We start from the raw sequence: 13,172 nt of genomic DNA, 5'->3' as shown, positions 1-13,172 counted from the left end.
GGTGGGGGCAAAAATCGAATGAATCCCGGATACATTGGATGAGTTGGAAAAGAATGGGGCAACCGAAGGCGAAAGGCGGAATGGGTTTCAGGGACTTGGTTTTGTTTAATAAGGCGTTATTGGCAAAACAGGTTTGGAGGTTACTAATATCTCCGGATACGTTGACAGCAAAAATTATGCAAGGAAAATATTTTGCAGGAAAAACAATTCTGGAGGCAAAGTTGGGGTCAAATTCTTCTTTCGCTTGGAGGAGTATACATGGGGCTTGTGACTTGGTGAAGAATGGTCTGATTTGGAGGATTGGTAATGACAAACAGGTGCGTATATGGGGTGACCAATGGATGAAAAGTCCAAACACTTATACTATTCACACCCCACCACACATATTGAATGCAAGTGTTACTGTAAGTGAACTTATCGACCTTGATTCAAAATGGTGGAACATTGAGCTTATAAATTCTCTATTCAGCCCTGAAGAGACAAAAATCATTATGTCTACACCCATTAGTTGCACGGACCAGCAAGACAGACAGATCTGGAGGGGGACAACGACGGGGATATTCTCTGTTAGGAGTGCGTATCATCTAGCTATGGAACTAGGTGGCCAGCATCGGCCGGAATGCTCTTCCAAAGTTGCACAGAGTCCTATTTTGGGAATCATTTGGAGTCTTAAGATTCCAAATGCTGCAAAAAATTTCATATGGCGTGCATGCCACAATTTATTATGAATGAGGGACAACTTGTTGAAAAGAAAGATAGTAGCGGATCCGGTATGCCCATTATGTAAACTGGAAGAGGAAACGGCACTTCATATTTTGTGGGGATGCCCTGCAGCAAGAGACGTATGGGAGGCTAGTATTCGGCCCATCCAAAAGTGTGTTTTCACTGGTTCAAATTTTGTGGAGTTGGCGGAGCAAATTTTACAGAAGGGGGGTCAAGAAGTTTTATCCACTTTTGTGGGGATTGCAAGAAGTATATGGGCTCGTCATAATGAGGTAATCCACGGTGGTATTTTTACGCACCCCAACACCATTATTCAGAATACAATGAAAGCTCTGGAGGAATACATGGAGGTCAACGCAAATCATGGAACTCATGTGGATCGTGTTGCTCCCGTGGTCAGGTGGTGTCCTCCGCCGGTGAATAAATATAAAGCAAATTGGGATATCGCCTTGAATAAAAATTCTTCCAGGATAGGAGTGGGTGTTGTTGTAAGGGACCATGCAGGTTGTGTAATGGCTGTTCGTAGTATCACAAAAATGGGTCTGCTTGATCATCTTGCTGCAGAAACACTTGGTGCGTTTGTGGCAGTGAACTTTTGTCGGGAAATTGGGCTGAATGATATTATCTTGGAAGGTGACTCTTTGCAAGTGGTGAAAGCGGTGTCTTCATTGGAAGAAAATTGGACGAATAATAGCCATTTGGTAGAGGATGTTAGATCAGTTCTACGCTCTCTCCGAAGCTGGTCTTGTTGCTATGTAAGTAGAGAGGCTAATCATGCTGCCCATATAATGGCAAAGAATGCCACACAACAGGTCCTAGATAGGGTTTGGTTGGAGGAAACTCCTGATTGTATCAGGGATGTTATTTTGATGGAGCAATCTGCTCTGTCAGTGAATATTTGATGAAATACAAAAGCAATTTTACTTCAAAAAAAACATCACGTTCCCTAATAATTAATCATGGATAAGATTCATTGTTACTAGCTGTCTATATTGTGATTAATTCAGACAATTAATTAAGAAATAACTCTGATAAAGTCTTCTTATTTTTTTTTTTTTGGAATGGGAAAAATTTCATACTCATTCATTGATAAAAGATCGCGAGCAAGAACTCTTACAAACAGAATAAAATCTCTGAAAGCAAATCATAGCCGAAGCTAAAGTTATATATGTCAACAACATACTAATCAACCATTACAAAACATCTGCTAACCCATGACTATTCACCAGGTTTAAAAACAGATCTGCATCAAACAGACACCTTCCAATGCATAGGTAGCGCTTATTCCTTGGCCTTGAGAATAAAGAACCCCAAGCCAAAACTCTTCCTCCTCGACCCGATAGCCAGGATATCGTTCACATCCACAACCCAAGGGTTTGGACCAAAGCAGCAACAGACAGATCAAAGAGGACATAACCTTATTACAAGCAAAAAATAGGAAAGAAAAATGAACAGGGAAATAAAGGGATAAAAACGGAAATACAAGCAAAAATAGGAAAAAAAGGGAAATACAAGGAAAAAAACAAGAAAAAAAATACTAAGCGGATAATGGCAGCTGGGAGGAAGTCAATCACGTGCTGGCCAAAAACTGACGCTGAAAGACCGGGCAGCGGACGGTGGGCCGCAGAGCAGGCGTGGAGGAGATCGGCAGCGCACACAAAACAAACTAGGGGGATAGTTTGAGTGAATCCCTCAAGAGCAGCACCCACAGAGTGTGACAGACAAGCAACATAAACAAATAACAACACACCAAGATAAACGTCAAAACAATAGGCAGAAAAGGAAAACAAAACCACAACCGGAGATACGGATCTAGTGCAAAAGGTGAGATGGGCACATGTGAAACCGGTTAGCAAGGTGGTAGGGCGAAACTGGTTGTCTAAAAAGTTTTTTTTGAATAATTTTGCCCCTATGCTAAAGAGAACAAATTTCCAAATGGACTGAGGGGATCTCCATTCCTATATAAGAAGGTGGCTATTAATGCAAACAGAGGAAAGAAAATGACAAGTCATTAATGCTTTCAAAGATATAATTGATGTTAAAGTAATGATTAAAGAATTAAATTTATTTATTCTTATTAAATTAAAATTTTGAAATAATTAGTAATTTAACATGATATCAAGGGAGGAAGGCGGCAAGGTGGAGAAAGGGAGAAGGGCCACGCCGGAGAAAAGCAGACCAAAGGGGGGAAAGGGGCAGCAGAGAAGGGGGAGAGATGAGGCAACGAGACTAGAGGCATCAGGTAAACTTCTAGCACCCGTTGCTAAGAAGGCAAGGGGAGGAGGGAGATAGCCAACGGCCGTCCCTCCTCCCCAAGCCTGGAGATACCTTACCTGTCCGGTTGCGGCGCTTAGAGAGAAAAGAGCTAGGGTTTGGGATTTCTAAAACGTCAACTCAATCGGTTCGTTAAACTCATTTATAAAGTCTTCTTATTTAAGCGCTTGTTCGGACAAATAAGTCATCCACATGCTCTCGAAATATATTCAACGAATTGGAGCCAAGCCCATCCCAACACAAGGTTTTGAGAAATTGACTTTATGCCAATTCTTCGTGAGTCACGTTACAGCCTATTTTTCCATCCACCCTAAAAACAATGGATTGGCTATAGTACGTTTTGAATAAGCTTGTGGTCCTCAATGGTTAGAATCACCATGATTGAGCTAATGTCAAACTCCTTTGCGCCCCATTTTCAACACCAAAAGAGACAAAAAAAAAATGTGCAACTTGTTAATTTGATGTTCACAAACCAACTTTTGGAACTATCCTCATTTCCTTAGCGCGCGGTAAACGAGAAAATATGGAAGTGTAACGTAAGTTAAAAGTAAGTAAATATATATATATATATAAAGAAAATGGATTAATTGTTTTAAAAGAAAATTACAGCATATTGTTGCATTTTCTTTTCTAAAGGTTAAGATTTAATTATAATTTTTTCATGACATTAAATCTGTATCTGTATGGTTGAAAAAATTATGACACTTCCTCAATAGTTTTTTTTACCTACTTAAGTCAAAATCATTTTGTTTGGTAGCATGTATTTCTCACCCACTTTTTTTAATAATATTATTTTTAAAAAATTTATTTTTCACATGTTCACCTTTGCTTCAAAAAAAAAAAAAAAAAGGAAAAAAGAAAAAAGGAAGAAGTACACACTAGAAACCTGGTCGAAGTAGAAGTGTAGTGTAGGAGTCATTTTCTGTTCATATTTAAGGTGTTTAATACGACTGACCCACAAAACCTCTTCTTTTAGCCAACTACATGGAAGCTTTCATGCTTTCAAATTTAAACAACCAGAAATATATACGCTCAGTGACATCGACTTGACTTACATTTTGATCCCCAAACGCGTTTATTTTTGCTTCCCTTCTAATCACCATCCACTCCTTTCTTTCTCACAAAATTTCCCACCATCTGCACCCTATATCTCTTATCCACTACTCAGTAAAAGCTTCAGAGTTGGCTGAGGTGGTGTTTACAAGAGCAAGGTTCATTTTGGGACAAATTTTTTGTGTTGGATCAGATGGTAACTGGGAATTCATGGTAGAAGTATTTCACAAGCATACGGAAATTCAGAGAAACAAGACCGAGAAAAAGATAAAGTAGTTGTAGTCACTATTGATTGATTTAATTCCCTACTGCATACGTATGCAAGTATAGAAAAGAAACCCACTTTTCGACACAGTACGTTAAGTGCTTAAGCGCATATTGTAGATCACGCGAGGGAGGAATGGCGTCGGCTTTGGCGGGAGATGATCTCGCCCGGTCGACGAGCAGCCGGAGAAGCTGGGCGTCGACGAGCTTCCGGGAGGTCTGGACGGCTCCGCCGGACGTGTTCAACCGGAGCGGCAGGCAGGAAACCGATGAGGAGGAGCTCCGGTGGGCCGCCATCGAAAGGCTACCGACCTATGACCGGCTGAGGAAGGGTATGCTGAGGCAGGTCCTTGAAAATGGCAGGGTTGTGCACGACGAGGTCGACGTGACAAGGCTCGGGATCCAGGACAAGAACCGGTTGATGGAGAGTATACTCAAGGTTGTCGAGGAGGACAACGAAAAGTTCCTTATGAGACTCAGGGAAAGGACTGACAGGTACGCACTTGTCGTTTCTTGTTCCTTGTCGTTTTTTTTTGTTTGGATTTCTTTTTTGTTTCTGGGTTTGTGAATTTAAGGTTTTATTTGGTGGGTTTGGATTGGTGGCAGGGTGTCGATTGAGGTTCCTAAGATTGAAGTTCGCTACGAGCATTTGTCAGTGGAGGGGGATGTGTTTGTTGGGAGCCGAGCGCTTCCTACTCTGTTTAATGTCACCTTGAACACAATTGAGGTATATTAAAATATGTTCCCCCCCCCCACCCTTTTTTTTTTTTGTATATTTCTGTTTAGATTTTGTCGTAAAATTTGTTTTTGTTTTTGTTTTAAATTGTGAAACAGAGAGATAATTTCCCTTTAAGCAACTGGGAATGGCTTAACTTTGTCATTTGGAACAATTGTTGCTGTGTCTTTTCCTCCAGTTGTTCTGGGAGGGTGTTTGTCAGTTTGGAATCTTTTGACAGGAATATTTTATTTAAGCTTTTGCTGATAACTGTTTCTGTTCTTTCCATTTTCAATTTGTAATGGGCAACAGAGTATTCTCGGATTGGTTCACCTTGCTCCATCCAAGAAGAGAAAAATCCAGATACTTGACGATATTAGTGGAATCGTCAAACCTTCAAGGTATCTTCATGAAGCGGTAGTTTTTTTTTTTTTTTCAAATATGATTGATGGGGAAATAAACTTGCTTGCGTCGTATCTGGTGTATGTTGTTTCATTAGATGAAGTGAACTGTTCTTATTTTGTTTCTCTAGAGCATGGCCTTAACTTCTGATGTGGTAATTCCAGGATGACTCTGCTTCTGGGTCCTCCAGGTGCAGGGAAAACAACATTGTTGATGGCGCTTGCCGGGAAGCTCGACAAGGATCTAAGGGTTTGTTTCCCAATCTCTTGCTATTTTTACGTGTCTCACTTTGCATAACCCTGCTAATTGATTGGATTTCTATACATAAACAGGCATCTGGGAAAGTCACCTACTGTGGTCACGAACTGAATGAATTTGTTCCTCAACGAACCTGTGCTTATATTGGTCAGCATGATCTTCACCATGGAGAAATGACAGTGAGAGAGACACTGGATTTCTCTGGACGCTGTCTAGGGGTTGGGACAAGATACGAAATGTTGTCGGAACTCTCAAGAAGAGAGAGAGAAGCGGGAATTAAGCCGGATCCTGAGATTGATGCGTTCATGAAGGCCACAGCAATGTCGGGCCAAAAGACCAGTTTGGTTACGGATTATATTCTCAAGGTTCAGTTCTGTCTCTCTTTTATGTTGCAGCATCTGTGTTTTTTTCATCCAACAACCCAATTTAAGAAAGCTGACTTCGTAAGAACTTTTGACAGATACTTGGACTGGATATTTGTGCGGATATTTTGGTGGGAGATGAGATGAGAAGGGGTATCTCTGGCGGACAGAAGAAGCGTTTGACAACTGGTATAAACATATAAACTCGTATAAGTATTTTAAAAGATAAAAATAGATTATCTCCGTAATAGAATATATATAATTTGAATTATTATAATTATGAGTCTTGATATAAATATGTGTTTTTGTATGTAAATGAGCGGGTTTGTGGATATGTATATACATGTGTGTGTGATGAATGTAATGTATATATATATGTATATTATAACATATAGACTCAAAATTAAATTATTTTTGATTTAAGTTAATTTATTTAATTAAATCTTAACAGTAATTAATTAACAAACAATTAGAATGATGCTGGTGCAGAAGAAGCATTTGTAATTATACATTACCAGTGTGATTGTTTTATTATAATGGTGGTGCAGGGGAGATGTTGGTCGGACCAGCAAAGGCTCTTTTTATGGATGAAATATCAACGGGGCTGGACAGTTCTACCACATTCCAGATATGCAAGTTCATGAGGCAAATGGTTCATATAATGGAAGTGACGATGGTCATTTCTCTTCTGCAGCCAGCACCAGAGACATTTGATCTCTTTGATGACCTTATCCTACTTTCAGATGGTCAGGTTGTGTACCAAGGTCCAAGAGAAAATGTCCTCGATTTCTTTGAGTACATGGGTTTCAAATGCCCAGAAAGGAAAGGGGTTGCTGACTTCTTGCAAGAAGTAACCTCCAAGAAGGATCAAGAACAATATTGGTTCAAGAAGAACCAACCTCACAGATACATCTCAGTTCCCGAATTTGCACAGGCCTTCAGCTCTTTCCACATTGGCCAACAGCTTGCAGCTGATCTTAGTGTTCCTTATGACAGATCCAGAACCCACCCAGCTGCTCTGGTGACAGAGAAGTATGGTATTTCAAATATGGAACTATTCAAGGCTTGCTTTTCAAGAGAGTGGCTGCTAATGAAGCGTAATTCTTTTGTGTATATATTCAAGACTACCCAGATAACAATCATGTCCATAATTGCCTTAACAGTTTTCTTTAGGACGGAAATGTCGGTTGGAACTGTAATAGATGGAGGAAAATTTTTTGGAGCACTATTTTTCAGTCTGATTAATGTGATGTTCAATGGAATGGCAGAACTGGCAATGACTGTTTTCAGGCTTCCTGTCTTCTATAAACAGAGGGATTTCTTGTTCTATCCTGCATGGGCTTTTGGCTTACCTATCTGGGTCCTTAGGATTCCTCTATCATTAATGGAATCAGGAATATGGATCATTCTTACATACTACACAATTGGATTTGCTCCGGCTCCTAGCAGGTAAATGGGCTTTGATTTCTTGTCTATGGAAATCTGATTCCCTACTTACTAGATACTGGAATTTTATGTATCAAGCTAATGGGGTTTAGTCAATGTTTCTTTCATTAACGCATTTCTTCCTTCATTACTTCAGGTTTTTCCGACAGTTCTTGGCATTCTTTGGAATACATCAAATGGCATTGTCTCTCTTTCGGTTCATTGCTGCACTTGGAAGAACACAAGTTGTTGCAACTACGCTGGGTACCTTTGCCTTGCTATTGGTTTTTGTGCTTGGAGGGTTCATTGTTTCCAGAAGTAATTAATTCATCTCTTTCCAATCTGGCTGTCAGTATAATTCAAACATTAATTTATTTGATATCAAATTTTGACTCTTCATGTTATGCCTGTAGATGACATTGAACCATGGATGATATGGGGCTATTATATTTCTCCTATGATGTATGGACAGAATGCCATAGTTATGAATGAATTTCTGGATAAAAGATGGAGCAAGGTAAGATATCTTCACGGTCTAATTGTCTTCATTTGTTGATTTTGGAATTGCACCTACATTTCTTACATGCATATGCAAATATAAACTGAAATTATGCAGTTTTGACTCCATAGCCATCGTGAAACAAATCATCCAAAACTTTTATCTATTGCAGCCCAATACAGACCCCAGTATTAAGGCAGCTACAGTTGGAGAAGTCCTTCTCAAGTCCAGAGGCTTCTTTACCGATGATTATTGGTTTTGGATTTGTATTGGAGCACTCTTTGGATTCTCACTTCTCTTCAACCTGTTATTTATTGCAGCATTGACTTTCCTGAATCGTAAGTTATCTAATCGTATTTCTACTCAGAGTTTTGATTCATAAAAATGAAATTCCTAGTTGACAAACCCTGTTGTGGAAATAAATTTCAGCTCTGGGTGATTCAAAAGCTGTCATTGTGGATGAAGAAAATGACAAGAAGAATGAGAAGTCATCCTCTGGAAAGCATAGAACAGAAGGTTTTATCCTTTTCCTTTCCCCTTCTATATTAATGGTTCCCTCATTTCTCCGCTTCTGCTGGCATTTAGTTAAAATTAACTCATCAGTAATTCTATTTCAATTAGAGAGGTAGAAATTTTAATGTTGTTTTCTAACAACCATGTCATAATTTTGAACAACCATGTTAAACTCACAAATATTCCTAGCTACCTGCATCAATGGTTTTTTTTTTTTTTTTTTTCCTTCCTCTAGAGAAGGAAAATAATGTAAAAAAGAAAAAGAAAAAGAGCCTGAAATATGTCCTATAACATGTATATTTGAGAAGAAAAGAAAAGACAAAGGTTTTGTTAATTAACAAAAAATCTGGTTTTGGCTTAAGAAAATAAACTTCAAGGCGCTACAAAGTATTCAGGAGAAAAAAACTTGCTTGTTTCAATGGTTAAGAGGTGTTAATCATCTTCTTCAATATGCCTAACCTTTTTGTAAAACAATTACAGGTATTGATATGGCCGTGAGAAGTTCTTCAGAAATTGTTGGTGCCTCAGATAATGCCCCAAGAAGAGGAATGGTTTTGCCCTTCCGACCCCTTTCACTTGCGTTTAACCATATAAACTACTACGTGGATATGCCTGCTGTAAGTCACTCATTTTAAAAACTTTTCATTTTCTGCCAAATAAATTCAAGTTTTCATTGACATTGTTAACTATCAAATGCCAATACAAATTCTTGTCAAAATTCTTCTTAATCTCCAAACAACGAGGTAACAGTTTGGCCTTTCCTACCAGGAAATGAAGAGTCAAGGGATTGAAGAAGATCGTCTTCAATTGTTAAGAGATGTTAGCGGTGCTTTTAGACCAGGCGTATTGACAGCACTTGTTGGTGTCACTGGTGCTGGGAAGACGACCCTTATGGACGTGTTAGCAGGAAGAAAGACCGGTGGATACACCGACGGAACCATTACCATCTCTGGTTATCCTAAAAACCAAGCAACATTTGCCCGGGTTAGCGGTTACTGTGAACAGAATGACATTCATTCACCGCATGTTACTATCTATGAATCTGTTCTATATTCAGCTTGGCTCCGTCTTTCTGCAGATGTAAAGACAGAAACGCGAAAGGTATGTATTGTATGTTGAACGGTCTTCTAGCTAGAATCAGTATCATTCTAGACCTTTAACATTCATTTGTTTCTACTCACCTAAAGTTTTGGATTCCTGTAAGGATCCAAGTTCTGAGTGTGCGTTTTCTGAATTCTTATTTTAATTTTTATTTGTGGTACAGATGTTTGTAGAAGAAGTTATGGAATTGGTTGAGCTTAAACCCTTGAGAAACGCGCTAGTCGGCCTTCCAGGAATAGATGGTCTTTCAACAGAACAAAGGAAGAGGCTGACAATAGCTGTGGAGCTGGTTGCTAACCCTTCTATCATCTTCATGGATGAACCAACATCTGGTCTGGATGCTAGAGCTGCTGCTATTGTTATGCGTACAGTGAGAAATACAGTGGATACTGGGAGAACTGTTGTATGCACAATCCACCAGCCTAGCATAGACATTTTTGAAGCTTTTGATGAGGTGCTGCTCCATTTTTATAACTTCGTTTTTAAAGTTTGTTATTTCTATATTTTTTATGCATCTTTGTTGCAACATGTGTTTTCAACTTTGACATTGTGCTTGATGCAGCTACTGCTGATGAAAAGAGGAGGGCAACTCATTTATGCTGGACCTCTTGGTCACCATTCTCACAAGCTAATTGAATATTTCGAAGTGAGTATCTGTTTCATGCTTGTTTTTTAGAGTTGATCATTTTGTGTAATTTCATTAGATTTAAACTAGGGAGATTCAAACAAGTGATTTCCATTTCATTAGATTTTCCCCTTAGGGGTTGACTAGCAACTAGGAAGAGTTTGCTAGGCATTGACTAATGTCTATAACCCATGCCAGGCTGTTTCAGGAGTGCCTAAGATCAAGCATGGTTACAACCCTGCTACATGGATGCTTGAAGTCACTGCTCCTACAGTTGAGGCTCAACTTGATGTTGATTTTGCAGAAATTTTTGTCAACTCCCCACTTTATCAGTAAGTTCTAATCATATGATTATTTTGAAGATAGTTGCTTTCTTACTTTCGCGGGATTTTTTTAATATTTTTTGATTCTCATTTCTCTCTTGATGGTCTTTCAGGAGGACTCAGGAACTCATCAAAGATCTAAGTTCTCCAGTCCCAGGCTCCAAGGACCTCTATTTCCCAACCAAATACTCCCAATCTTTTCCTGTTCAGTGCAAAGCTTGTTTCTGGAAACAACATTGGTCTTACTGGAGAAACCCTCAGTACAATGCCATTCGGTTCTTCATGACAATTGTCATTGGTACATTATTTGGTCTCATCTTCTGGAACAAAGGACAAAAGACGTAAGTCTTGAGATTTTAGTTTAGAAAGTGATCTCTACTGATTGAATAGGAGCTCCCCTGTTTTATCTTCATTTTCATTGCCATTTGTATCAGATGTTAACTCTAATATTTTGTTAACAGTGACAAACAACAAGATTTGATCAATCTTTTGGGTGCCATGTATGCTGCTGTGCTTTTCCTTGGAGCCACCAATGCTTCTGCAGTGCAGGCTATTGTTGCCATTGAAAGAACCGTTTTCTACCGTGAAAGAGCAGCCGGGATGTATTCTCCTCTGCCTTATGCATTTGCTCAGGTAACTTTGATGCAATTCATCTCTTTTCTTGTAGGGCTTTAATCCCATAACTGTGAAAAACAGAATATAGCTTGCAAATAATGAAACTCTATTACACAACTACACTTTTTAATACTCTACTAATTATGCAGGTGGCCATAGAGACAGTTTACGTTGCAATTCAGACTGTTGTTTACACTCTTCTTCTTTACTCCATGATTGGGTTTGAGTGGAAGGCAGCCAAATTCTTGTGGTTCTATTACTACATATTTATGTGTTTTGTCTACTTCACAATGTATGGAATGATGGTTGTTGCACTGACGCCGGGCCACCAAATTGCCGCCATTTGTATGTCGTTCTTCCTCAGTTTCTGGAACTTGTTCTCTGGTTTTCTCATTCCCAGGCCGGTATGTTATTCAAACTCAATCTGTGTTGCATACTGCGCTCACTTATCACTATTTGATGATTTATGGTTTTTCCTAAAAATGGCTTAGCGTTAGATAAAATCGTGCGTCTTAAAAAATACACCCACTTGCATATTGCAGCAAATCCCCATTTGGTGGAGGTGGTACTACTGGGCTTCTCCGGTGGCTTGGACACTATATGGCCTTGTGACATCTCAAGTGGGCGACAAAAATGGTGTCGTTGAGGTACCTGGAATTGGTAACGTGCCACTGAAGATGTTCCTTGAAGGGGGCTGGGGTTTTGATTATGACTTCCTTCCAGCCGTTGCCGTGGCCCATGTCGGCTGGGTTCTTGTCTTCTTCTTTGTCTTTGCTTATGGCATCAAGTTCCTCAACTTCCAAAGGAGATAACCAGCTTCAGTTACACAGTAGTCTCACAACTGTATACACAATAGGAAAGCAACCGTGTAGTAGTTATAAACCGGGAAACAAAAAAAGTCACCTTCCTTCTTTTTTTTTCCTTTTTTCTTCTAGTGTATTTCTATTCTTTTGTTCATGCTTCTCCATAAAAGCGGCTATATTGTCCTGCTCCTGCAGTGCAGACTTTACAGTAAACAAGCAAAGTACTGTACAAAGACAATAACTGTAATCACATAAAGTCTAAAGACATTGAAACCTTAAGAGTGTTTTCTCTACATTAAATCCGTTTGTCACATAGATCTTAAGATTATCCTTTATAATCCTAAGATTACCCATTGTAATTCACATTATATTATATATAGACACAAATTTTTTTCAAACTAGTTTGAAAAAAATTTAGTTCAACCTATTCTAATGAGTAATTAGTGTTGTTCAACATGATTGGATTTTAAAAAAATCAATGTTTGAAGGAATTTTCCTCCAAAGCAATTCGGTAGAAATTAGATTTTTTTTTTTTTTTTTTTTTTTTTTTTTTAAAAAAAAAGAATACACTTTGGTACCACAATACTATTTTTTTTTTTTTTTTTTTTTTTTTTTTTTCATTTATACCACCAAACTACTAGAAATAATATTTAAATACATCAAACCACTTTTGCTTGTCAAAAATGTGACTCATCGATTCATCGTCATGAATAGAAAAATGATCGCATGCAATGGATTTGATTCCATTTCATAAATATCATAATTGATTCCATTATAAATTTATAATTATTAAAACAAATCAAAACAAGTTAAAATTACGGTCACTGCCACGTCAGTTTCCTTTTAAAAACAAAAAAAAAACAGAAGTTGCGTGAGAAAAAGGCATGTTGGGTGGGTTTAGTCATATTATTTGCAGAAAGGCAAACATCCTCGTTCATCTCCTCCATTTTCAGACGTCCGAAGAAAACGTCTTTTGTGTTAAGAATATTACTTGTTATTTACTTCTTTAAGTATTATTAGTTCACTAAGTTTACCTTTCCTTAGTTTACTAGGTTTACCTTTCCTTAGTCTATTAGGTTACTTGCTTCTCTATAAATAGAGGCCTCTGTATTCATTATTATTATTAGAGTCAATACAATATAGTCCATTGTGTGCTTTTGCTTTTTCTCTCTTCTCTCTCTTTCTTCCGCTTCTAATATATTATCCAATATATTTAA

General features: G+C 38.4%; 1 protein-coding gene across 1 annotated transcript; it reads left to right on the top strand.

The window, feature by feature from the left end:
- Window positions 1–3,991: 3,991 nt before the first annotated feature.
- Window positions 3,992–12,234, top strand: LOC132162624 (ABC transporter G family member 34-like). Its single transcript, XM_059572901.1, has 20 exons — window positions 3,992–4,809; window positions 4,921–5,041; window positions 5,342–5,430; window positions 5,596–5,680; window positions 5,764–6,054; window positions 6,150–6,240; window positions 6,600–7,500; window positions 7,634–7,794; window positions 7,890–7,993; window positions 8,148–8,313; window positions 8,405–8,491; window positions 8,969–9,105; window positions 9,257–9,589; window positions 9,753–10,043; window positions 10,152–10,235; window positions 10,413–10,546; window positions 10,651–10,878; window positions 10,999–11,170; window positions 11,302–11,556; window positions 11,695–12,234. The coding sequence occupies exons 1-20, from the start codon at window positions 4,451–4,453 to the stop codon at window positions 11,962–11,964; spliced, it is 4,359 nt and encodes a 1,452-aa protein (XP_059428884.1). The 5' UTR covers window positions 3,992–4,450; the 3' UTR covers window positions 11,965–12,234.
- The last annotated feature ends 938 nt before the right edge of the window (window positions 12,235–13,172 follow it).

This window comes from Corylus avellana, chromosome ca9 (assembly GCF_901000735.1).
Source record: "Corylus avellana chromosome ca9, CavTom2PMs-1.0".
Lineage (NCBI taxonomy): Eukaryota > Viridiplantae > Streptophyta > Magnoliopsida > Fagales > Betulaceae > Corylus > Corylus avellana.
Note: the sequence above shows the minus strand (reverse complement) of the source record. Positions and strands in the feature narration are given on the sequence as shown.

Bases quoted from the DNA above. Each gene is read 5' to 3' on its own strand.
- LOC132162624 (XM_059572901.1), top strand. From the start codon at position 4,451: ATGGCGTCGGCTTTGGCGGGAGATGATCTCGCCCGGTCGACGAGCAGC. The intron at 8,314-8,404 runs GTAAGTTATCTA...AATAAATTTCAG, and splicing joins AGCATTGACTTTCCTGAATC to CTCTGGGTGATTCAAAAGCT. The intron at 11,171-11,301 runs GTAACTTTGATG...CTAATTATGCAG, and splicing joins TGCCTTATGCATTTGCTCAG to GTGGCCATAGAGACAGTTTA.